General features: G+C 38.7%; 1 protein-coding gene across 3 annotated transcripts; it reads left to right on the top strand.

Annotated features, from left to right (window-relative positions):
• The first annotated feature begins 559 nt into the window (after positions 1 to 559).
• Positions 560 to 18603, top strand: LOC149836866 (carbonic anhydrase 2-like). 3 transcript variants are annotated; one of them, XM_090005623.1, is made up of 10 exons: positions 560 to 745; positions 8154 to 8309; positions 9956 to 10017; positions 11045 to 11197; positions 11342 to 11390; positions 12387 to 12503; positions 12635 to 12688; positions 16977 to 17062; positions 18037 to 18142; positions 18309 to 18603. In XM_090005623.1, exons 1-10 carry the CDS (start codon positions 560 to 562, stop codon positions 18471 to 18473), a joined length of 1134 nt encoding a protein of 377 aa, XP_089861749.1. In that variant the 3' UTR covers positions 18474 to 18603. The 3 variants fall into 3 exon arrangements, with proteins under 3 accessions (XP_089861749.1, XP_089861750.1, XP_089861751.1); XM_090005624.1 differs by lacking the exon at positions 8154 to 8309; XM_090005625.1 differs by lacking the exons at positions 560 to 745; positions 8154 to 8309 and adding an exon at positions 9388 to 9476.
• The last annotated feature ends 6048 nt before the right edge of the window (positions 18604 to 24651 follow it).

The raw sequence follows: 24651 nt of genomic DNA, 5'->3' as shown, positions 1-24651 counted from the left end.
CTTGTTAGTATAAAGATAAAAATAAGTGTCATTTTGAAATTATTGCATTTTTTTCGAGAATGTATATCTTTGGAAATATCACATAAAATTGTAATATTTTTAGGATAAAATCTCATTCTGTTTGATAGTTCGACCGTGAAACTCGTCTGTTTCTGTATTTCCAAAATATAAATGTGTGAATTGTTATACTATACTTATCGATAATACAAGGAATAAGTTTATCATATCTCCATGGGAGATGGTTCTAAGCCCATTAGATAATCAGCCTAGTATGTGGAGCACGGACTATGTGGAATAGATCACAAAAAGAATAAAAAGGAATCGAGATACCAATTAGGTAAAAAGAAAAAGTAGTGGACCAAACAAAAAGCTTAGGCCCCTATCTCCATGGTAACCATACAATGGCCATGGTGATGATGAACCAGCCTCTTTCCATCTCAAGTGTGCAATCCTCATCCCTAGAGAGAGAATCATCAATCACTAGTGGCCTTTGGCTTTTCTTTTCCTTATCCTCTAGGGCGGTCAACAAATACCCAACAGCCACAGTGCAAGTTGCACTATGTCGACCACTTGGGTTCAGGGGCTGAGCTTGGCTTCTCATCAACCAACAAGGGCCCTGCAATTGGTTGCACCACCCATCTCCCCTTACATTGTTTGTAGAGCCCACCCTTCATCTCCCATCCCCCGTTTAATTAGGACCAGCCCAGTCTTTGCTGCTCCAGCACCCATCCTATCTCCAACATTGGTAACCTCTCTCTCTCTCTCTCTCTCTCTCTCTCTCTCTCTCTCTCTCTCTCTCTCTCTCTCTCTCTATATATATATATATATATATATATATATATATATATATATATATATATATATATATATATATATGAATGAGATAGTGGAGTACTTTTAAATTTGTTTTGCTTTTCATGGTACATTGGCATTAACTAGGGAGATGCAAGTGTGAAAAGATACGATATTGTCCCAACGAGGTATATTTTGAAATATGATATTGCTTGGAGTTTCTGTACTTTTTCCAATAAATTATGAGCTTTAACTATACCTTTTAGCTTTTTATATGCACAGGAGCTGCTTCTTACAACAGCAATGTAACCAATGTTTGTCTAATAAATTTTTCTCCCTCAGAAAACCACTAAAACCAAAAAAAAGAAAAAGAAATAGGACTACTCTTCAATGGAATGAGAACTCAAGTCTTAACTCAAATTGATGTAATGCTTAAAACCCGGAGCCCATATTCGATTGTTGTGTCCAAATGTTATCAGTATCGGCAGAAATTCGATACCCTGCAGGTCTGAATATGTTATTTTTTAATAATTATAAAAAATAACAAAAAATATATTTTTATTATGATTTTAAATTTAATTTAATGGTTTTAACATGTGTCACATTACGATTGACGTGCTATAAGTTTTGGGCCGATACTGAACGATTCAGTTGAGTATCAGTATCCCCGATACAGTTGAATCGGTGCCCCCGGATGATACCGATACTGACAACATTGGTCATGTAGGAAGAAGAAAGAAAGAATGGAGAATGGAAACTGTATTTAGGCATCAGGGGCGCACCAGTTCCATTCAATGCTGCTAGTGCAGCCTAAAACACTAACTAGTTCGTTTAAAATGTTTTTTATATATATTAGGGTAATACATATGTGCTAAATGGGTTTTCGACTTTTCTATTACTTTTTCGCGGTTCCGACTCTATAAATGTATTGGGCATGATCGATTTACTAGAAATCCATATCTGGATCATGTGTTTTTGATGAAAAAATTATATTTAGAGCCCCAAAAATTTACAAAGATTTTGGATTGTTGATTTTTCAAACGTTATAAAACCCACCCACGTGTAGAAATTTAAAGCTTTAAGAGCTGGCCCTTATAAAATCAACTACATAGATCACATATGTACCATCAGAATTTAAAAATAAAACAAAAAAAGCTTGAAAAACTCTTTTAGCATATTTCATTTAGTAGAAATGCAATGCCCTATATATATAATAATTAATCTTTTATTCTATGTTTATATATATTCTCCATGGATATTATATATCCTAGAAATTTAATAGTTATTTCCTTCACTTCCTTTTACGTTTGTAAATTTCATTTGGCAATTACAGTAAATTCATGAATGTTGTTATTTTATCCGAAAGTTTTTTAGTTTTTTTTATGATGAGGAACCCTCACCCAGAACCGGGTCACTAATTATTGGGCATGCCTCCTTGCGAGGTAAACCAAGGGTGGATTCACCTACACCCAAGCCCTTACTGAGCCCACCAGTTAAATGCACCTGCACACCCGGTGAGAGTCAAACTTGGGAAAAAGAGGTCAGCAAACTTCTCCCCAGACCCAATGCACGCGGGGCGACCCGGGTGGGTGTCAAAGCCTTTTAGTAATCGAGCTCAAGTGGTCAGAAGCACCACGCAATTTCCAAAATCATTTATGAAAGTAAAATGCTTTTATATAATAACTTTTATCATACAATGACAACTTGAACATATTTTGACAAATTATTTCCTTTCTTCAATGTTCATTTTTTATATGGATATATAGATATTTTGGTCCTTTTAATACGATCTCACCTATGACGCAGTTAATTTGATTCAACGTATAGGATATGGTATATATTCCCATGTCATGAACAGATCATTTAATGATTTGCCTTATATAAAGCAGTACTTTAATAAAAAATGTTTTTTGTTAATGAACTTTATTAAAAATGTTGAATTTGGTTCTTTTTAAAGTATATGTTTCTTAATTTATTGGTCAGTACACAGGTCATGCACCAGTTCTATATGAAAAACATTTTGGTGTACAGTATGCTATTAATTTTATGGAACAACAGTGGACTAATGGCAACACATCATTTTTAGTAATCTAACTTTGATTTTTTGTATTTCATTACTGGTAAGATGTGATTCCTTGTTGCTATACAACCTAATATAAGCTAATTAAATATCTCATTTAATGATTGAAAACTTAGCTCTTTAGAGACATATGATAAAATTGAAAAGATACAGGGAAGATTAACATGGCCTCATGCCCAAAATATATTACATGAAGTGGCACAATGTTGTCATTATCGGTATTCAGGTGAATCTGCAGATACCTATTCTCAAGTGAATCGTTCTGAATCGACTAAAAAATAATTAAAAAATATTTCGTATCAATCAGAATGTGACATGTGGTAAAACTAGTAAAATAATATTAAAATTTAATTTTATGGATTTTTTATATTTATGAAAAAATAGCAGATTCAGGTTAATTATTATAGTATCGAATTTCTGCCGATACGTTAGGTATCGACCCATTCAGGCCGATACTGACAACATTGAAGGGGCATCCCTTGCTAAGAGTACTTTCCGGTAGGGGGACCTCCAGGGTTTTATCAACCAAAAGCTTGCCTATGTGCACCCGGCAAAAAAATAATTACTGTCATATTGGATATAATTATATATTTCATTACTACTTGGCAATCTCACTTGAGTGTCTCTGCCCAAGTATCACCTATCTCAAGGCTTGCATGCGAGATGCGTGGTGGGGATTGAATATAAACCAAGATTGGATATATGTGTATAGAAGGATTTCATTCATCTAGCCGTTTTCTTTAATAAGCATACCTTACTATTGGCCATCTTGGTGAGAAACTCTGGTTTAATTTGCCTAGCTCCAAGGGGTTTGGCGTAGGGGGGGGGGGGTGGCTTGGCTGCTAGACGGGTGGTCAAGGTTTCACTATCATGGGCCTCAGCTCCTTGCATATAATTAGCAAGAGCATTAAATTCCTTGCTCATGTCGAAGCAAGCGAATCTATGCGAATAAGAGGTGATCATCCCATGGGTTTATACCGTCGGAAAAGCGCCGACTGTAAGTAGGACAGGTTTAGTCAGCTCAACTAGGTCTCTGATCTCGAGAATGGTTTCCCCATTCTTCATGGAAAAAGAAAATTCTGGTTTTTCCTTGTGAATAATAAAACTGCAATAGTTTGAGTTACAACTTTCAACATGTTTATCTTTTTTTTTTTCTGTAAATGGAATCATCATGAGCTTTTTATTTGGATTTTTATGATGAGAAGCTCTCCTACGATCAAGCCACATTAGGTCCATTGCACTTGATCCAGCCTCTCACAGTACTCACCCTCTTGGTAAAGTCAAGGGCATACTCTTTTTGCCTTGGGCTGTTCGGTATCAGGATGACATTATCAATTTTAATTATGACCTAAGCCTTTCAGTTTCTTCACGAAACATGACAGATAGCCACATCAACTTGGTAAGACTTTTGGTTATTTTGATCGTGACTCTTCTTGGTAATTAATCGAGGCCAGCCACTACATATAATCACCAACCACGCCTACAAGCCTTCCCCTCGTAACGTGCATGGAGCTATGTATGCAAGCCTTATCTTTCTCTCTCTCTCTAGAAAAAAAGTGTTTTTTTTTAGAGAGAGAGAAGCTCTAGAAAGATATTTTAATTAATCTCGAACGTACTCATCCACACGATCTCCCCCATCTCCAGTTTAGTCTTCCACAAACCAATCCCAATGTAGAGACTCATGACTAACCATCCACATATAAATCCACCCTCAGTATCAACCAATGTTGTCAGTATCGAAATCGGATCTGTATCGTTATAAAAATAATATCAAAAATTAATTTTAAGTTATTTTTATATTTATCAAAAAATAGCCCATTCAGGTCAGTATGTATTGATTTTTTGGCGATACGTCGGCAGATACAGGCCGATTCAGGTCAGTATGTATCATTGTACGCATGGCCACCATCATGCATGCTTCGTCTTTCTTTCTCATGTTCACGAGAAAAGAAGGAAGCCTCTCATGCACACCATCTCTATCTTCTGTTTAAAAAGTATTAATTGGTGTGAGAGAAGGTGTAAACACTAGTAAGTTTTGTTTTCGATGACAAAATCCTTACTGAGAACCGGATCACTTAATGGACCCGCCTCCCTGCAAGGTTAAATTCTCCATGGAGGATACAATTACCCATCCTTAGCTTAATTGAGGAGAGACAAGTTGTTTCTTTTTCTTTTTTTCTTTATAAAAGCCTTGTTTTCTCTTAAGAGTAAGTTGCACTTCTCACGGGTAAGCCCATTGAGTTTTAAGCTGTCAGGACAGCGACCTTAAGTACAACAAGCAAAGCCAGCGCGGCTAGGTCTCTGATCATAAAGGTGGTTTTTTCCTGTAAATAGGGATGGCAGTGGGGCGGGGTGGGGGCGGGGGACAAGGTCTCCACCCCCCCCCCCCCCCCCTCAAGATTTTATCCTCCACCCCCGCCTCCATCCCCGGCGGGGAATGGATTTTATCCTCCATCCCCGGTTCAAACGGGGATGAGGCGCGGCGGGGCGGGGATATTGCGGGGAAAAGTAGTTGGGGCGGGGAAAAGTGCACGTCCATCGCCTCCACCCCCGGACGGGGATGGATTTTAACCTTCGTCCCCGCCTCCATCCCCGTTTCATACCCTTCATCCCCGGTCCAAACGGGGCGAGGCGGGCCCCGCTTTCCCCCGGTCCGCTGCCATCCCTACGTGTAAATATCAAAAAAAAAGAAAAGAAGAAGTTGCACTCCCCGGTTATGCATGTGCACCATGGAGTAATAATTAAGGGATTGACTGTTTCCAAAATCTTTTCTTTATCGGGCAAAAGGAATTTCACTTTTATTTTCTATCTTTTGAGGCAGCCATCGCGTAAGGATGATGCTCAAATGGCATGAATCATGGTTATGATAAAAAGAAACTGGGTATTCATACCTCAAAACATTTACTGCAAAAAATCATATAGTCATTTATTCAAATTCATACATCCGGCAATTATTCTCCTTTTAACCATAGTTAATAAATTTAAAATTTACCAGTTTTTGCATCATTATACATGCATCTCTTTGCCTAGTTTACCCCCAATAATATTTTTTCTCTTTATTCATATATATATATATATATATATATATATATATATATATATATGAATTTGTGTGAAAATAAGAAAGACTAACTTAGGAACTAACCATAGGTATGCTTTGATTACCCATAAAATAAGTGACATATACATTCTAAATTATTTGGGTATTGATTTGAATTGTAAAATGTTATAAGTATGCTTTTGTAAATAAGGGCCTGTTTGGAATCTTGGTCAAACGCCCATGGTGGTCCCATTTGAATCTAGGCGCTAGGATGGGCATTTATGCATTTGGGATGGGAAATGAGGCACTTTCTCCTTTGTATTTACACTAAAAGATGGATTTGTAGAGGTGGTAAGCAGTTGCCACTTCCTCAAATTCATAAACTCCATAAACGCCCATCCCATTTACCGATCCCAAACAGGCCCAAACTCTTTTTCAATTTTTTTTATGTGTTAAGCACCATAACCTGCACGATTTTCTTATATGTATTGTATCGCCAGAAAATCAATAATAAGATTCACCCTTGAATAGGCTATTTTTAATAAATATTAAAAATTACCATTTTTTTAATATTATCTTATTAATTGTTTTAACATGTGTCATGTTCTCATCAACATGTATTGTTTTTTTTATTATTTTTTGGTCGATATAAAACGATTCACTTGAGTATCGATATATATATATATATATACACTTGAATAGTTGGCCGGAGTTGTTAAGATTAGGATAAGGCTGAAGATTGGCCGGCCTATCACAAAGTTTTTTTTAGTTATGCTAATTAAATATCTATGCTAATTAGTCTTATCTCTAAGAATTCGGTATAGACGAGTTCTCTTGTATCTCTTGTAGTTTTATTTTTTCGGTAATTTGTAAACTCTATATATACCGAGTATGTTGAGGAACGAATACAATGCATATTGAGTCACATTGTCTATGCAATTCTCACAAGAACGGATACCGATATTGACAACACTGCTTTGGATACCATTCACTTCAATAATCACCATTGATTGTGCAGGCAGTAGTGTCCACAAAAATTTGTGTTTTGTCAAATCATTTGATCCATCCTCGGGTTTTATTTGCATCCCTTCGTTGAAAATAAACACAAGGTTTGTGGTCCACACTAAATAAGAAACATCCAAAAAAAAAAAAGATTGGGACCCATCCAAGTGATGTGATCGGCATCCCATTCGTACAGGCTTTGGATGCCCTTCATCTTGAGATCAACGGCATCCAGAGGTGCACACTCTGATCTGATCCCACCTCATGGGGTTGGGCCAAAAAGTTTGTAGCTTACACCTGATTGAGCCTTTACCAGCTGACCTTCACTTCTGAATAGCCACGTTGGAAGTAGCCTATGGTCCAAATATTTTCTTTTTTCAAAACTATTATGGTTCTAGTGTTTTTATGAAGGCCTGGTCCAACTTACTTAAGCCTATCTTGAATATACGTAAGCTACATTGATCTGAGGGGGGGGGGCTGGATCGGGTTGCTTTCTTGCCCAAGTTTGATAAACCTCAGTGAGCCCTGCCTAGCCCAAATTGGTTTCTTCAGTGTTCTATCTGCTAGCATCTGAGTTCATTTACTCAGATTCGGTAAGCAAAACGGTTTCAGAATGATAATCAGACTCATACTTGATTTTAACAATTTTACATATCCGAGTCCAACTCGAAGTCCGATAAGATCCAACTGAATTACATGCGAACATAGATCCGATTAGGGTATATATACCATAATCAGATTCAGATGCGGTAGAGACTCTGTAGATCCGAGTTTGTATCCGACTCTATGATGCAAGAGCGAAAGAAACACATATATGGGTCTATAAGAATCCAACTGAATCCATTTTATGTTGGATTTTTCTTTCACAGTTTTTATGTGGATATTGGATCTATATTAGATCCATATGTTATTAGGAAGCTTATCAACATTAGAGAACTTATATCATTTCTTTTTTATTGAAATAGAAAGGTTAAATCTTTGAGGTTCATAGGGTTAGCAGTTCAAAGAGACCTAAAATATCAGTAATTCAGTTATTTCCAGATTTCCAGTTCATTTATTAGAATTTTCTGCTTTCTCAAAATAATTTTATATAATTCTTAGTTAGTTTGGTTAGATTTTCCTGTGAATCTAATTTCGGATTTGCATCTCTGATTCCAATTAAGTCGCATCCCATTATATCTAGCTCATGTCCAACCCATTTTTTTTTTCATATTTGACCCGGTGGAAATCCACTACTAGGTCAGAGACATAGTCGTCGGCTGGGCGCTGAAGATGCGATGGGCTGAGTGCTATGCTTGCTTCGGCTTGTGCAAAGGAGTAGCGACTCAAGGGAATCGAACCCCGACTGACCGTCTAACAACCGAAGCGCTTTCCAACTACGCTAACCCTTTTGTGGTAAGTCCAACCCGTTTACAACACTGGATTTAATTGTTCCATGCAATGTTATCAGTATCGGTGTCGTATCAGAAGAAAAACGATACGCTGCAAGCTTGAATCGGCTATTTTTAAAATAAATATAAAAAGCACCAAGAAATAATTTTTTAATATCATTTTAATAGTTTTAACATGCGTCACATTATGATTGACACGTAATAATTTATTATTATTATTTTTGAGCCGATACAGAACAGAACGATTCACTTGAATATCAGCATCGGCAAATACAGCTGAATCGGTAGCCAAACGACTCAGGGCCAATACCGATACTGACAACATTGGTTACATGCTCCTATGAAAGTGAATCATCTTAATTTCTTCTTCCATCAGAAAACAACATGACCTCTTTTAGTTCTTTGTGGTCTACAGTTTGCATGAACGAAGTACATATTGTTTGGTGTAGGATCTAGCATGCATCAAGACCCACTTATGAAGTTGGATAGCCACCAGAAAATGTGTTGGACCCAGGAAGCATCTAAACGCATTTTAGAAAGATGCGCATCAGACCCGATCCAAAATCCAAACTGCATGCCGATTTGAAATATTTCTAAAATCTGACTCAAGGGGTTTGGCATAGTAGGATAGTGACTAGACTGTTAGACGGACCATCCAGGTTCAAATCCCACGAGCGTCATCTCCTGTGTAAGCCAAAGCTTGGCTTACTCCCTGGGGTCGAGGGGTAAACCCTCAGAGGTTTAGGCCAACGTTAGTAAAGCAGGCTGAGCCAGCGCCGCTAAGTCTCCGCGCCTGGAGCGGTTTCTTCGAGTATAAATAAATAAATAAATAAATATATATATATATATATAGTACTGAAATCCATTTTTAAACCCTCGAAGGTATGTCAAGCTGTCAGCCTTAAGAATAAAACGGTAATATTTTAAAATAAGTAAGGGCATAGAAGACAATTACCTAAACCATGGTCCAGATTGGATAAGTCTAAGACTGAAACCATGGTTAAGACGCGCGATCCGAAGAGGGTTAGCAGGGTAACCAGGGTTAGGCTGCACCCCCACCAGTATATACATGGCATCCTCGTCGATCCGTCTCTCTCTCTTTCTCTCGAAAGAAGACGAGGAGAAGACAACGATCCCACTCTCCAGTTTCTCTCAGACGAACGTCCGTAAGGTCTCTTTTTCTCTCACTTGCTCCCTTTCTTAGCAATTTTTTTTCTCTGGATCTTTCCCACCGTTTCCGCTCTTTCTCATCGGAGGCGTTTGGGTGAAAGATCTTGCGTTCGATTTTTTCTGGATCCGACGATATCCTGGATTTCCGTTTGCAGTTTTCGCAAATCTAGGCCTCCCTTATTTTCCAGTTTACCGATGAGACGATTTTCTCCTGTTTTTTTTATCGTCCTCTGACGAATTTGACGGAAAATAGAAAACGGAATTCTCGTGATCTCTACTGTTTCTTTGCTCTTTGAAATTTGATAATCGAATCTGTTGCTTTCGTCGTTAAGTTGTGGCTGAAATTCTCGTTCGATAATGCGAGGTTTAATTATCCTGCTGATTAGCCATAATCGCCCTCTCATGGCTGAGTTATTTTTTTAATCATGTTCTCAAAGCTGTTTTTTTTTCCTTTTTTTGTACTTTTCCGTTGAACCGCAGAGGGAAGAAATGACGAAGGACTTGTACGAGGAATCTGTTGCAGGACTGAACAAACTTGTGAGGTAAAACTTCGCTTTTCTTTATTTTTACTCGCAGAAACCATCCCGCATCAAAGACCTAGTCGCGTTGGCTCTGCTTGTCGTACTTAAGCACTGTCCTCGCAGCGTAAAGCTGAGGCTTACCTCTCGCCCCGAGAGTCACCACGCTTAGGTAAGCGCAAAGAGTAACGCTAAATGAAAAGAAAAACCTCCACCTGATCGTGATTATTACTGCTAATAACGGGGATTATGAGTAAAATAAGATGCTCGCTGACATTCTTTTCTTTCCAACCCACCGAAACGGCCAATGAGAATCGCTTTTCTTTCTCATCTAAAATCTCTGATCCGTTGATTGCCGCCTTCAAGGGCATTTTGGTCATGATTCATGAAGTTGTTATTGTTTATTACCTCAGATATCTTATGGTCAAGAAGCTTAACGGTTACCCGTAGTTTTGTAATTATCATATCTGGCTCCCGTCTGCACTCCTGCCGTCCAGTTTTTCAAAATGATAGTCATGTCCTCATTTTTCAGGGTCAGGCCTGTCATTTTAGAAAGGTACATGCGCAATTCTGCCGGTGGTGAATGTCATCCTGTCGGGAGTAACATCAAGGATTAGTTTCCTTTTATAGGGGTATTTTCGTCAATGTGGAAGACACCAGCAGTAACCTTTATCACAAAAACGTTAAGGCGAACCGGGTTGCGGAATTACCTGTACATCCCTCTTTTGCTTTCGAAATGACAAACTTGTCCGACTAATTCACAGAAATTGTTAGCCTTGATTTTTTTTATTTTTATTTACACGGAGAAAGCGCCCGCACTGTTCTGGTGGCATAAAACTCCATGAGCATACTTCTTGCCCTGAAATTGTCGTCACGCTTCGGCTTTGAGCAAGAGGTGACGCCCATGAGATTTGAACCTTGACGGCCAGTCTAGCTGACTAAGCCTCATCCCATTAAATTTTAAATTTCCAACTCATGCTTTTCTTGTTCACTACCGACCTTTTTTGTATTATTATTTTGTACTCTTAACATGATTGAGGTGGGGGTTCAGTGAATCGAAGGGTCTGGAACCACTGGCAGCTCAAAAGATCGGGGAGATCACGAGCCAGCTGCAGCAGAATGCGGGCCCCGCAGTTGCCTCCACGGAGAGCCCCTTGGATAAACTCCAGCAAGGCTTCGACTTCTTCAAGAAGGAGATCTACCAGTTAAGCATCATCACTATCACATTATAATCAATTAATTAAGAATCTCTTTTTCTTAACACGCGCAGAGGGACGCGATCCTTGGGTTCCCACCCTTTTCTTTTCTAATTGTTTACTTGACAGTAATCATGTGCTAATCTTTCCAGGAAGAAAACGGAACTCTTCGGCGAACTTTCCAAGGGACAGAGCCCCAAGGTAAGGAAAAAAGTAGGAAATTTTGATAATATATATATATATATATATATATATATATTAAAAAAGGGAGGCGGAGTCAACGCAGCTCAAGTTGGTCGCTCCCGATAACGGCGTCTTTATTTGAAGTTGGACCTTGTAATATGTCTAAAAAGAAAAAAAAGAAAAAAAAATCACCACCGTCGGTAGCCATCATCGTCACCGCAATACTATTGTGGGGGCATCACTTGCTGATGTCATCGCTACATAAGGATGAAACCCAAGTGCGGTGGTGAGTACAAAACACAAACATTTTGTCTTTTGGAATATCACCTGATCTGACCGCGACCAAAACTCTATCAGAGTGTGGTGTTAAAAAACTGGTGCAATTCGCTTGGTAGGGCCAAAGCTTGTTGCAGCCGATTGCTCGTCTGCCGAAAGGTGCAGGAAAAAGTAGGAAAAAATGGTTTCTGAAGACCATGGCTGAAAGAAAGCCCATTGTTTTTTCTGCAGTGCATCTGAGTCCATGTGGGCTGAGGATTGCTTTCCATGCGAGATTGGCACTCCTGCAGAGTTTTATGGTGCGTTTTTTTGTCATCACCGCATGAAACAACTAAAACTACGTCATATTACTTGTTTCATATGAGGAGCTACGGCGCTGTAAAAACTCTTCATGTGAAACCACCCTCACGCGCCCTTTGAACAAATTAAGTTCCACAAGGACAGTCGGATTGTAAAGAAGGTCGATTCAATTTCTGATCTCGCCCTCACCACCATCATCTAACATACTCAGGAAAAGCGAATGGCAGCGTTACTTTTGTATTGTGTTGTTTATCATTTTAGAATACGTAGAGAAGGGAATCATGCCATTATGTAGACGTCTGGGACATCATTACGACTTTATCATGTGGTTTTCAATATTATATTCATTTTGCTTGAGTTGGTCTTCTGGAACATTATTTTTTTGAATGTATTAATATGAAATTCACTAATCCAAGATGGTCGTCTTGTTGTCTGCAGTACATGGTCTTCGCTTGCTCCGATTCCAGAGTTTGCCCGTCGCATGTGATGCAGTTTCAACCAGGGGAGGCTTTCATGGTCCGGAACATCGCTAACATGGTTCCCGCATATGATCAGGTCCATTAAACTAAATAAATAAATAAGAGTTTGGCTAATCCTTTCCTCGATAGAGTCACTGATCTTGTATGGTTAAACAATAGTTTGCTTAAGATAATCTCTAACGTAGTTTGGACGTTGATTGGCAATAGGTACGGTACAGTGGAGTGGGAGCGGCGATCGAGTACGCCGTCTTGCATCTCAAGGTGAGTGCCTGACTCTTTATAATTGTTAATTTTCTTCTCGAATGTGACTTTATAATTCGTACTTTCAGCATGCCGCGTGTTTTTAAATTCCTTTGTTCTCACTTTTAGCATTGTTTGTATCTCATCCAAGTAGGGATGCACACTAGCCAAGCTCGAGCCGAGCTTGGCATGTTCAAGCTGGGTTCGCCCACGGAAAATGGTGCTCAAGCTTCGCTGCTCGAGCTTGGCCCAAGCCTGAACTCAGTTGGTTAAACTCGGTTTGGGTTGATCTCTGCTCGTTTAGGCACACACTTGGCTTGAGTTTGGCCCGAGCCTTAATCGGGCTGAGCCTGACTCAAGCTCAGGTCACTCGGTGTTTCGCACATATGGGCACAACGAACTGAGTTGGCCTAGGCTCAGTCCGTTGCTCGATCCGGGCTTAGAGAGAGAGATTCAATTGCCAATTCATTAAGCAAAATATCTACCGTCACAAGGAGAGTTGCAACTACAACAAACAAGATATCAAACAAAAAGAAACCATAGACAAAGAATCACCAGACAGAATTACGTCCTTCACAGTCCAAAACAATATCACACAAAAAAAACAACAACCAACAAATCAAGAGATAGTAAAAAACAAAACGACAATGTACTTCAACCAGTTCAACTGAAAGGGAGAGAGTAGAGTACCGAGACGATGTCCAGGGGCTTGGGCTCATCACACGCGTTACTCGCCCGCGTTTCACCGTGTCCATCATTCTTCTTCTTGAACCGTTTCTTTTTCTTCCCAAAATAAAATATTTAGGGGGGGAAACAACCAACGTCGTGATTCTCTTGCACGCACAATGAAGATGGTCCATCAACATCACAAGATCGTCTCCCATGTGAGCTCCACACCTGGCCATGGGTCCGCAGCTCCTTCCCATCGATACCCATCTTCGATTTCGTTCATTCCTGTGATTTGGGACTTTGGACCTCCGCCCCCGCCTCATTTCAAATTTATCATCTTAGTCTCCATCCCCAACCCCGTCATGTCCTTGTTCCCATTCTCACATCTCGCCAAATCTATCATCTTCATCTCCTACCGTTGTATTTGTTAGAAGGAAGAGAAGAGAGGCCGAGCGATCCAGAGGGTCAAGTTGTCACGCTGAGCGGCATGAGGAGCCTTGAGAGGAGGCCAAAAGGGTCGACTGTGGTGACTTAAAGAAGGAAAGAAAAGAGAACTAAAGAAGCCCAAAGTGTCGTTTTAGGGAGGATGTTGTGTGTTCTCCCCCCAAGAGGGAGGGTTTGCTACAGTGCGTGTTTGGAGGCTCGAATGAGCGCCACGTATATAAGCACGTGGGGCTTGTATTCCCTTGTGTGTCGACATCACTTAGCGTCGAAGTCTGGTACGGTTGCAAAAACTTAAGTACCCTTTTTCGTTATTCCTGTCATGAAATGACAGTTCGAGAAAAAGACAAAAATGTCATTCATCCACGAAAAGGAGGATGATCTTAACTCTTCAAAAAGTTTAAACATTTTGTTTTTGCCCTAAGCAGTAAACTCTTATGCTATCAGCGGATGACCCTTTGACAACACACCATCTGCGGTAATAGAAACTCTTTTTGACGATGCACTATTTGTCGTCGTCTGCTGCCGGCGGAGCACCCTTTGTTGTCGTCTATTACCGTCGGAGCACCCTTAATTTGTCATCGTCAGCTGGTGAGAAATAGTGGAACTACCAAAGAAATTATCATTTTATCTATTGTTCATCATAATACCAGGATGCGAGCGTCGAACTGAGTAGATAGAGAATAACAATTTACAGTATGGATAATGGTGGCAGCGTCGAACTGAGTAAAAAGATAACAACGATTTACAACAGATATTAGATCAAAGAGTAACAATTTATAATAGAAATTAGATCATGGAGTAGCGATTTACGGTAGAAATTAGATACGAGAGTAGCGATTTACAATACAGATCAGATCAGCGAGTAGCGATTTACAGTATAAATCAGATTAGAGGGTAGCAATTTACAGTAGAGATCAGATCAGCGAGTAGCGATTTACAGTAGAAATCATATTAGAGGGTAGCAATTTACAGTAGAAATCATATTAGAGGCTAGCAATTTACAGTAAAGATCAGATCAGAGAGCAACGATTTATAGTAAACATTAGATCAGAGAGTAGCGATTACAGTAGAAATCAGATCTGATCTTTGTTGTAAATCGCTACTCTCTGATCTGATTTTTACTGTAAATCGTTAATCTCTGATCTGATTTTTACTGTAAATCGCTATTCTCTGATCTGATCTCTACTGTAAATTGTTACTCTCTTATCTGATTTCTACAGTAAATCGCTACTCTCTAATCTGATTTCTACTGTAAATCGCTACTCTCTGATCTGATTTCTGTTATAAATTGTTTCTCTCTGATATGATTTTTACTATAAATTGCTACTCTCTAATCTGATTTCTATTATAAATCGTTACTTTCTGATTTGATCTTTATTGTAAATCGCTACTCTCGGATCTGATTTCTACTGTAAATCGCTACTCTCTGATCTGATCTCTACTGTAAATCGCTACTCTCTGATCTGATCTCTACTGTAAATCGTTACTCTCTGATCTGATCTTTACTGTAAATCGCTACTCTCTGATCTGATTTCTACTGTAAATCGTTATTCTCTGGTCTGATTTTTACTGTAAATCACTACTCTCTGATCTGATGTCTGTTGTAAATCGTTGCTCTCTGTCTACTCAGTTCGACATTGTCACCATTATCTCTGCTGTAAATCGCTATTCTCTATCTACTCAGTTCGATGCTTGCACCCTAGTATCATGATAAATAATAGATACGTTCAACTATTTCTCACAAGCAGACGACGACAATGGGTGCTCTGACGGCAGCAAGCGACGATAAAGGGTGCTCTGATGACAGCAGACGACGGCAAAGGGTGTGTCGTCAAAGGGAGCTCATGTTATAACAGATGGTGCGTTGTCAAAGGGTTATCCGGAACGTTTAGGATGAAATATTTTGAAGAGCTCCTGTTACGGAAGATGAGTTTACTGCTTAGGGCAAAAACAGAATGTTTGGACTTTAAAGAGTTGAGATCATCCTCCCTTTTCTAGATGAAAGACATTTTTGTCATTTTCTAGAATCATCGTTTCATGGCGAGAATGGCAAGAAAGAGTACTTAAGTCTTTGAAATTGCACCGGACTCCGATGCTAACTGATGCTGACACATACAGGGATACGCACCCCATGTGCTTATATACGTGACGTTCATTTGGACCCCCAAACACGAAACGTTTGCTACAACGCGTCTTGTGGGGCCCTTCTTGGATTGTTTTAGGCTTTAGGGTTAAAAACTATGAATTAAGAATATATATATATAAGAGTTATATATAATTTTTATTAAATAATTAAAGATATTTTTAATCATTTTACTAATAGTGATTGGGGACAGGCGGGTGCAAGGTGAGGCAGGGTGGAGGAAAGTGTAAGTTTATCTCTGTCTCAGTCCTGCATGGGTTTTTATTTCACCTCTATCCCGGGTCCATTCCCCATTTATGTCCTTCATCCGTGCCCCCAAACGGAGTGGGTTCAGACGGATCCCGCTTTCCCCGGTCCATTGCCATCCCTGTTTATGAGTTTGACGATTCATGTCCTTTCCCGAAGGTTAAGTGGCTAACGTCTTTCTTTGCTTCACCAAGTTAAGAACTACGGTTTTTTTTCTTAATTCTCACTTTATTATAAACTGCAAAGAAAGATAATTAATTGCCAATGGGGAAGTAGATCCGTGGAGCTTGTTGACAGCTTCACAATCACTGTACTTCTCATTGACTCTTGAGTAACTTTTAAAGGGAATCATCCTTTGCTCACATCGAGTTCTTGTAAGTTCTTGAATATGATGGAGTCCGAGTCTCCTGGACGAGAGCGCTAGCGCGTATGACAGATGGGATGTGCAATCTAGAAGCATTCTCAAGTGAGAACGATAACAATAACTTGCACCTTCTTTTATGTTTTTCATTAAACTTAAAGTGCTGTCACAGGAATCGATTGTTCTAGAAAGCCAGGACATCTCGTTCTCATCGGTAAGAACCAAGAACTAAATAAATGAAAAGCATTAAAGGCTAGCGTTTGATCAGTCTCATAGGTCTTCGCTTAAGAAGCGTGTCGTGCACATCGTACACCATCTTTTTAGTGTGATAAGACTTGTTTCCTTTTATCTTTAATTCTGCTATTCTTGACATCTTGTTGCAGCTTTTGCTGTTAAAAAAATTTGTTATTTTTTTTTCTTCATTTTTTTTTTTTGCTTGGTTAAAGGTGCAAAACATTGCGGTGATTGGACATAGCGCCTGTGGTGGGATAAAGGGTCTCATGTCCCTTAAAGATGACGGAACCACTAGCAGGTATAGAGGACAGAAAAAAAAAAGGAGACGAATCTTTTCACATTGTACAGCTTCCATTTGAGTTTTGATACTGCGGAATTTTTCTCCCCTCTTTTTTTAACATTCACTGGTTTTTTATTCTAGGGTATAATATAACTTTTAGAATTAGGGTACTTCCTAAAAAGGATAAGTACCCTCAACCTTAAATTGCTGTTTTTATGGGCACAAGATTTCAGGTACGGTCAAAAGGCCTTGTGAGGGCAGCACATCAAAAGTGTGCAATCACATTGCACTTGATCTGCCCTCAGATGGTACTGGGGTAAGGCAAAGTTGATCTGACCGTGGATAGCCCCTAACCAGATGAACCGCTCTGGTCCACATGGCCATGGTGTTTTGCGGGCTGTGAGTTGCCTAAGCTAGAAAACCTTGAATTTCTTATTTGGTGGTTCACCTGATTTGTGTTTGCACCAAAGTAACCATCTTTTTGTTTTTTTGAAAAGCAAGTTGGGGTTAGACAGACCCCCCACCAGTTATTTTTCAACGTATCACTGGGGTTTGAACCTGCAACGTCCCACCACAAGGAGATGTGCACTGACATCTCCTACCAACCAAAGGATATGCACATTTGGGTTTTGAAATCATGCTGTCCTGTCAACTTGGTGACATACACACGTCGCACCTACCAGGTGAAAGGAGCCCTCGTGAGCTAATCAGATGGTTACTATGGTTTTACACCAATGAACTTGAGGAACTAGGCAGTTTCTCCATGGTTATCGAGAAAACAAATTTGTTTGTTCTGAAGCAGTGTTGTCCGAGACACTTGGCACAAAAACTTGACTTGTCCAAGACATATCCGCACCCATCCAGCAATGTCCAAACAGGCTTGTTCTACACAGTCCTGTCTCACAATCAAACGCCCCCAAATCCTCCTTAATTCCCTCTTGATCTTGTATGGCAAGTAGCATGATTTATATGTATTGACAATGATTTCGCAGCGACTTCATTGAGGACTGGGTGAAAATATGTCTGCCAGCAAGGAACAAGGTGAAATCAAACCACGGTGAGCTGTCTTTTGCAGAGCAATGTGCCAAGTGCGAAGTGGTACGTCCCTTATCTCATGCATCTGTATAAAGCCATAAAAACAGTGGAAGTAGGCAAGGCTGATTACATGTACAGTGTGCCCTCTAGCCAAGGCTGGACTGGGGACAATGTATTAACAAGAACGTGGCCTAACCTCTTTGTTGGTTGCTGTTGATTGCGTGTGCAGGAAGCGGTGAATGTGTCATTGGGCAACCTGCTTTCGTACCCATTTGTGAGGGAAGGGCTGGCCAACAAGACTCTGTCTCTCTATGGTGGTCACTACAATTTTGTCGATGCGTCTCTTGAGTTGTGGGGAGTTAATTACGGGTTCACCCCAGCCAAGAAGCTATGAGCTTTGAGTCATGAAGTTGAGCACTCCGGCTTCTTCTCGAGGATCTTGTTACTATTTTAATTTGTAGTTGCTTTTAAGAACTCTCTCTAATGTTATGCCTTCAATAATATATGCCAACAAGTCTTTTTCATGCTTCTTTCCCTTTTGGCAACTCGTGTTGATATGTAATGTTGGCACCATCAGTTTCTTTTTTTTTCTTTTTTCTTATTTTGGGCAATAAAAATATATTATATAAATTAATTTGAGTTATGTGTATAATTGTTTAGTTATACACTGCCTGTCCCAAGCCCTGATAAAGGAGGAGGGTTGCGGTAGGCCAGTGACAGCTAGCATAAAAACTTAGTCATACCCTATGAATTTAGAAATGGTTGGAGGAGAAGGATTCATGTGGAAGACCCAGAATGATTTTCTTTGTTGGTTCATATCGCCGACCCCAATTGTTTTGGGATGAAAGCGTAGTTGTTGTTGTTGTATAAATTAATTTGAGTGAAAATGGTACGTGGTGAAGGAACATAACCAAAACTGTTTACACCCTTAATCATGAGGGTGATTTTTTTTTTTTTTTGGACTAAAAATTATATTTCACTAGAATCAGTCGAAATACAACATCAAATCATCTGTCATATGAAGATAAACAGAAAGACAGCATAATGGTGGTGATGAGATATCACCACACATAAATCAGAACCGAAAAAACAGGGATGAGTGTTGAAGGAATAGGACTCTCATTTCATATAGAGTCCTCACGTAAAGGAAGAACCATATGTGAAGATAGGGATGAGTCTCCTACTTCAGTTATGGTCAATGCAAGTAGGAGCCCTTGTGAAGAAAGACTCACATGTTTCAACTTATCTCAATCTAATGTAATTGAGTCCCAATACAATAAGAAGACTCTATGTATTCAAGATAGATGTAACTTGGAGAATCCCAACCAACCTAAGAATTTGAAGTTGGTTGGGAAACCTCCTAACTCAGTAATGTTCCTCTCTTTCATAAATTAAGAGGCTTCCCTCTCTCAAAGTGAAATAGCGTAGAGAGTCTTTCTTGATCTGTGGATATAGGCCTCCAAGGTTGAACCACGTTATATAGTTGTGTGTTATCGTGTGGTGTGCATGACTGATATAAGTCTTGAGTGATTAAATCCAAATCTTAACATGGTATTAGAGCAAGGGCGACTCTAACTGGTTGATCACGCTTCCCAATTAGGTGGATGAGCTGTTATGCTTACCTTTGATTCAAGAAGTGTTGGATCCTTCAGTTGCTAAAATCTCAAAAAATTCAAGTGTGTTGTGTTTATTCATGGCTACGTCAAGTTCCTCACTGTCCCCAAATACCAGCATCCAATCGAATAACTTTGCCAATCTAGTTTCAATAAAATTAGATCGCAATAATTATCTGTTGTGGTAGTCACAAATCGAATTTGTCATGTATAGTCAAGATCTCATCAAATTTGTTGATGGATCTCATATTGCCCCAGCTTAGTATATTGTTGAAATTAAGTAATTCTACTTTTCCAAATCCTGAATTTGCAATTTGGAAAAGGTCTGACATGCTTGCCTTAAGTTGGATGAAAGCCACTATTACTGAATCAGTGTTGGCTCAGATCATTTGTGTTCCTACAACACGTGAGGCATGAGTGTCTCTCGAGTGCGCTTATGCTTTGCAATCAAGTGTTCGTATTCTTCAGCTTAAAAGGGATTTACAAAATATCAAGAAGGAAGAGTTAAGCATGACTGATTATCTGAATAAAATAAAGTTTTTGGCTGATTCTTTAAGTGTTGTATAAGTGCATATCTTAGACAATGATTTGGTTTAGTATACCTTAAACAGTTTTCCCAGTGATTATGAAAGCGTTGTAACCAATATCACCACTTTCAGATCACTTCAAGAATTTGTTGACATCTATGAGATGTTTTTAATTCAAAAGAAGCGACTTCAGTTGCTTCCTCCAATTCTCAGCCAACAAAATGAAAGTTTTAATACTATTTTTTTTTTTCTCAAAGAGGAAGAGGACGTGGTCAACTCTTCAAAGGTCATGGTCATGGTCGTAATCGAAGTCAGGGTCGTGGGTTTTATCAGAATGATAGTTTTCAGAATAATAAAGGTCCTCGAAATCAAGGTGAAAATCAAGTTACGTGTCAATTTTGTGGAAGAAGGAACCATACAGCTCTTCAGTGCTATGCTATCCCAAAAGCATTTGTTGCTATCACCCTAAATTCTATCAACAACCCTAATTGGTACCCAGACAATGGGGTGTCCCATCATATGACATTCTATGACTCCAGCATGACTCAGAAATCATAATATCAAGGATCAAACAACATCATGGTTGGCAATAGAGCTAATCTCCCGATCTCAAATATGGGAAATGTGACTTTAAATTAAAAACAAAATAGTTTTATTCTAAGAAATGTTTTATATGTGCCTCAAGTTAAGCATAACTTGATCTCTATAGCTAAGTTAACTAGAGATAATAATTGCTATATTGAGTTTCATCATGATAGTTTTTGTGTTAAGGATAAACAGAAAAGGACAAATCTTCAAAAAGGACCGAGTAAAAGAGGTGTTTATGTTTGGCACAATATAAAAAAAATCAGGATAATGGAGGAAAGGTATTTATTGCAGGAGTAGATTCTATCATTCAAGAGTGGCATTTTAGAATGGGTCACCCTAGTCAAAAGACTTTTGATTTACTTAGAATAAGTATTTGAGTTTGCTTGGTGATAAAACTATTTTTGTTTTGCATGCTTTGTTAGTAAAATGCATAAACTCCCTTTTGAATTATCTAAGAGTATTTCTAAATCTCCATTAGAGTTAATTTGTGTTGATCTTTGGGGACCAGTTCTTATCCCATCCAGAAAAGGATATAATTTTTATATGCTCATTGTTGATGATTTCTCAAGGTTCTTTTGGTTGTTTCTTTTGAAAAGAAAGTTTGATGCTTTATCATGTTTTCAAAACTTCAAGACAATTATTAAAAATCAAGTTGGACACAATATTAAAATATTTTGTAGTGATGGAGGAAGAGAGTTTGTTAATAATGCTTTTAATATTTTTCTTAATTAGTATGGGATCCAGAGATGGCTTACATGTCCACATACTCCTCAACAAAATGGTACTATGGAATGTATGCATAGACATATGATAGAATGTGGTCTTAGTATGATCACTTATATTTAACATTTTGGGTTGATATTTTTAGACGGTCTTCCAAGTACAAGGTTGAATGGAAAAACTCTGTATGAGCTCTTAATAAAAAAATAACCAACTTTTGATCACTTGAAAACTTTTGGATGTACTTGCTATCCTTAAGTCTAAGCCATGCATGTTCATTGGATATGGCCCTAGTTACAAGGGGTATCTTTGTTTTGATCCTATTGCTAAAAGAATATATCCTTGTTGACATGTTGTATTCAATGAGAAGGAATTTTTATATGTCTGCACAAGAGACCTGATTATGAGTGACGTGGTGTCAATATGGTTAAAAGGAATTTCAAGCCAACCAAGTCAAACTAATGAGTCCAGTCCACCAATCGTCAAATTCAATTTACAACCTATTCAACTTTTAAATGACTTCAACTTAGTATCCATTATGTACCCAACCTAACCTAGACCAATTTGATGCTCAAACCGAGTTGGACCATGTCCAAATTAAGCCACCTCAAGAGCCAATCCAACCTATTAATCATGTCATACAACTATCTCTGCAGTCCAACTGAACTCACCATATGGTGACTAGGTCCCAAGACCACCCTAAAACCTAAAACTTTCATGGCCTTAAAATATGCATTTGGAATGGGTCTCTTAGTGAACTTGTCCAAGAAAAGGAACCAAATTCTTTTGAAGAGAAAGTAATTCATCCAAAGTGATAGGAAGCTATGAGATGTGAATATGATGTTTTAATCACGAACAATACGTGGCCATTAGTTCCTCCCAATAAAACAAATAATGTTGTCGACTGCAAATAGATATACCGTATAAAGAGACATGTTGATGAGTCTATTGCATATACAAAGCACGATTGGTGGCCAAGGGCTATAATCAACAAGCGGACATTGATTACTTTGAGACCTTCAATCCTGTAGTAAAACCCACTATCATTAGGACAGTGTTGTATGTGGCTGTTAGTCAAGGCTAGGTTATGAATTAGCAGGATGTAAACAGTTTTTTTGCATGGTTTTCTCAAAGAAGTGGTGTACACGAGTCAACTGGTCGGGTTTAAAGATAAAAAAAATTATCACTATATATGTGTGCAAGCTTAGTCATACTCTTTATAGCTTGAAACAAGCACCAATAGCATGGTTTGATCGATTAAGGCAATATTTACTTCAAATGGGTTTTGTGAGCATCTAAGAGACAAGCTCAAACTTAGGAAGATAGGCTTGAAGGGACTTATCGAAGGAATAGGACTCTCAGTCCATATAGAGTCCTCACGTGAAAGAAGAACCATATGTGAAGATAAGGATGAGTCTCCTACTTCAGTTATCATCAATGCAAATAGGAGTCCTTGTGAAGAAAGATGTGTGTTTCAACTTATCTCAATCTAATGTAATTATCTCAATATAATGAGAAGATGTAAGATCTCGTGTTTTCGGATCTTGGTCAATTCATGAAAATTTTGAAATTTGGCTAAGTCTGGTAAGAAAATTGTTTGAGGCTCGAGTTTTAGACCGAGGTCTTAGAGTTTGGGTTTGACCCAAGTCTCATCAACAAGGTCTAGACAAGCCAATCGAAGTGTGGCAAAGAGTTTTAATTTCAACTTTTAAATTCAAGCGCATTTCGGGTTATTTTAAAGCAAAATTTGAAATTTGATATTCATGTAATATATCATTGGATGCGCCTCAAAATTTTGAGCACAAGGGTATTTCACTTTTCTAAATTCGAGTTCCGGTTGGCCCGAAAATCGCATTTTTCTAAAATTTTAGCAGTTTGTCGAAACGAATCCGAATGGTTTAGAATGATTGACAAATCTTTTTAACAAGATTTGGCGGACAAATAAGATGCCTAATGAGTGGAGGAAGAGTACTTTAGTGCATCTATATAAAAATAAGGGTGATATACAAGATTGCATAAACTATCGTGGTATAAAACTCATGAGTCATACTATGAAACTTTGGGAGAGGGTGATTGAGTCTAGGTTGAGGAAGATTGTCATGATATCGGAGAATCAATTTGGTTTTATGCCTGGAAGATCAACTATGGAAGCTATGCATCTTCTTAGACAACTTAATGAGAGAGGAACAAAGATTTGCATATGGTTTTTACTGATTTGGAGAAGGCATACGATAGAGTACCTAGGGACGTTCTCTGGTGGACAATGATGAATAAAGGTGTTTCTCTCAAGTACATTAGTATAATTAAGGATATGTATGAAGGAGTAGTAACCAATGTCCGCACTTGTGGAGGGGTGACAACCAATTTTCCTATAACGGTTGGGTTACATCAAGGATCTGCTTTAAGCCCTTTCCTATTTGCTATAGTGATGGATGAGCTTACGAGATCAATTCAAGAAAATGTTCTGTGGTGCATATTGTTTGCTGATGATATTGTTTTGATTGATGATTCTAGAGTTGGGGTTAATGCTAAGTTAGAATTATGGAGACAGGCATTGAAAGCAAGAGGTTTTAAGTTGAGTAAGAGTAAGACAGAATACATGGAATGTCGGTTTAGTAAGCAACGAAGTAGTGATGGGAGTGTAGTGAAGCTTGGTGAGCAAGAAATACCGGTGGATGATTGTTTCAAATATTTGGGATCTATTATTCAAAAGTATGGAGAAATTGATGGAGATGTAAATCATAGGATAAAAGTTGGGTGGATGAAATGGAAAAGTGCAACTGGAGTGTTGTGCGGTCGTAGAATGCCATTGCGGTTGAAGGGAAAGTTTTATAGGACGACTATTCGGCCCGCTTTACTATATGGTACGGAATGTTGGGTGTAGCTGAGATGCGTATGCTGAGATGGATGTGTGGAAATACAATAAAAGATAAGATTCAGAACGAGGAGATACGTAAGAAGGTAGGCGTTGCACCCATTAAAAATAAGATGAGAGAGAATCGTTTACGGTGATTTGGACATATTCGGCAAAGGCCTAATGATGCTCCAGTTAGAAGGATGGAGAAATGGGAAAATATATTAGTTAAAAGAGGTCGGGGTAGACCTAGGAAGACATGGATGGAGG

Source organism: Nuphar pumila, chromosome 5, assembly GCF_984573655.1.
Source record: "Nuphar pumila chromosome 5, dmNupPumi1.hap1.1, whole genome shotgun sequence".
Taxonomy (NCBI): Eukaryota; Viridiplantae; Streptophyta; class Magnoliopsida; order Nymphaeales; family Nymphaeaceae; genus Nuphar; species Nuphar pumila.
Note: the sequence above shows the minus strand (reverse complement) of the source record. Positions and strands in the feature narration are given on the sequence as shown.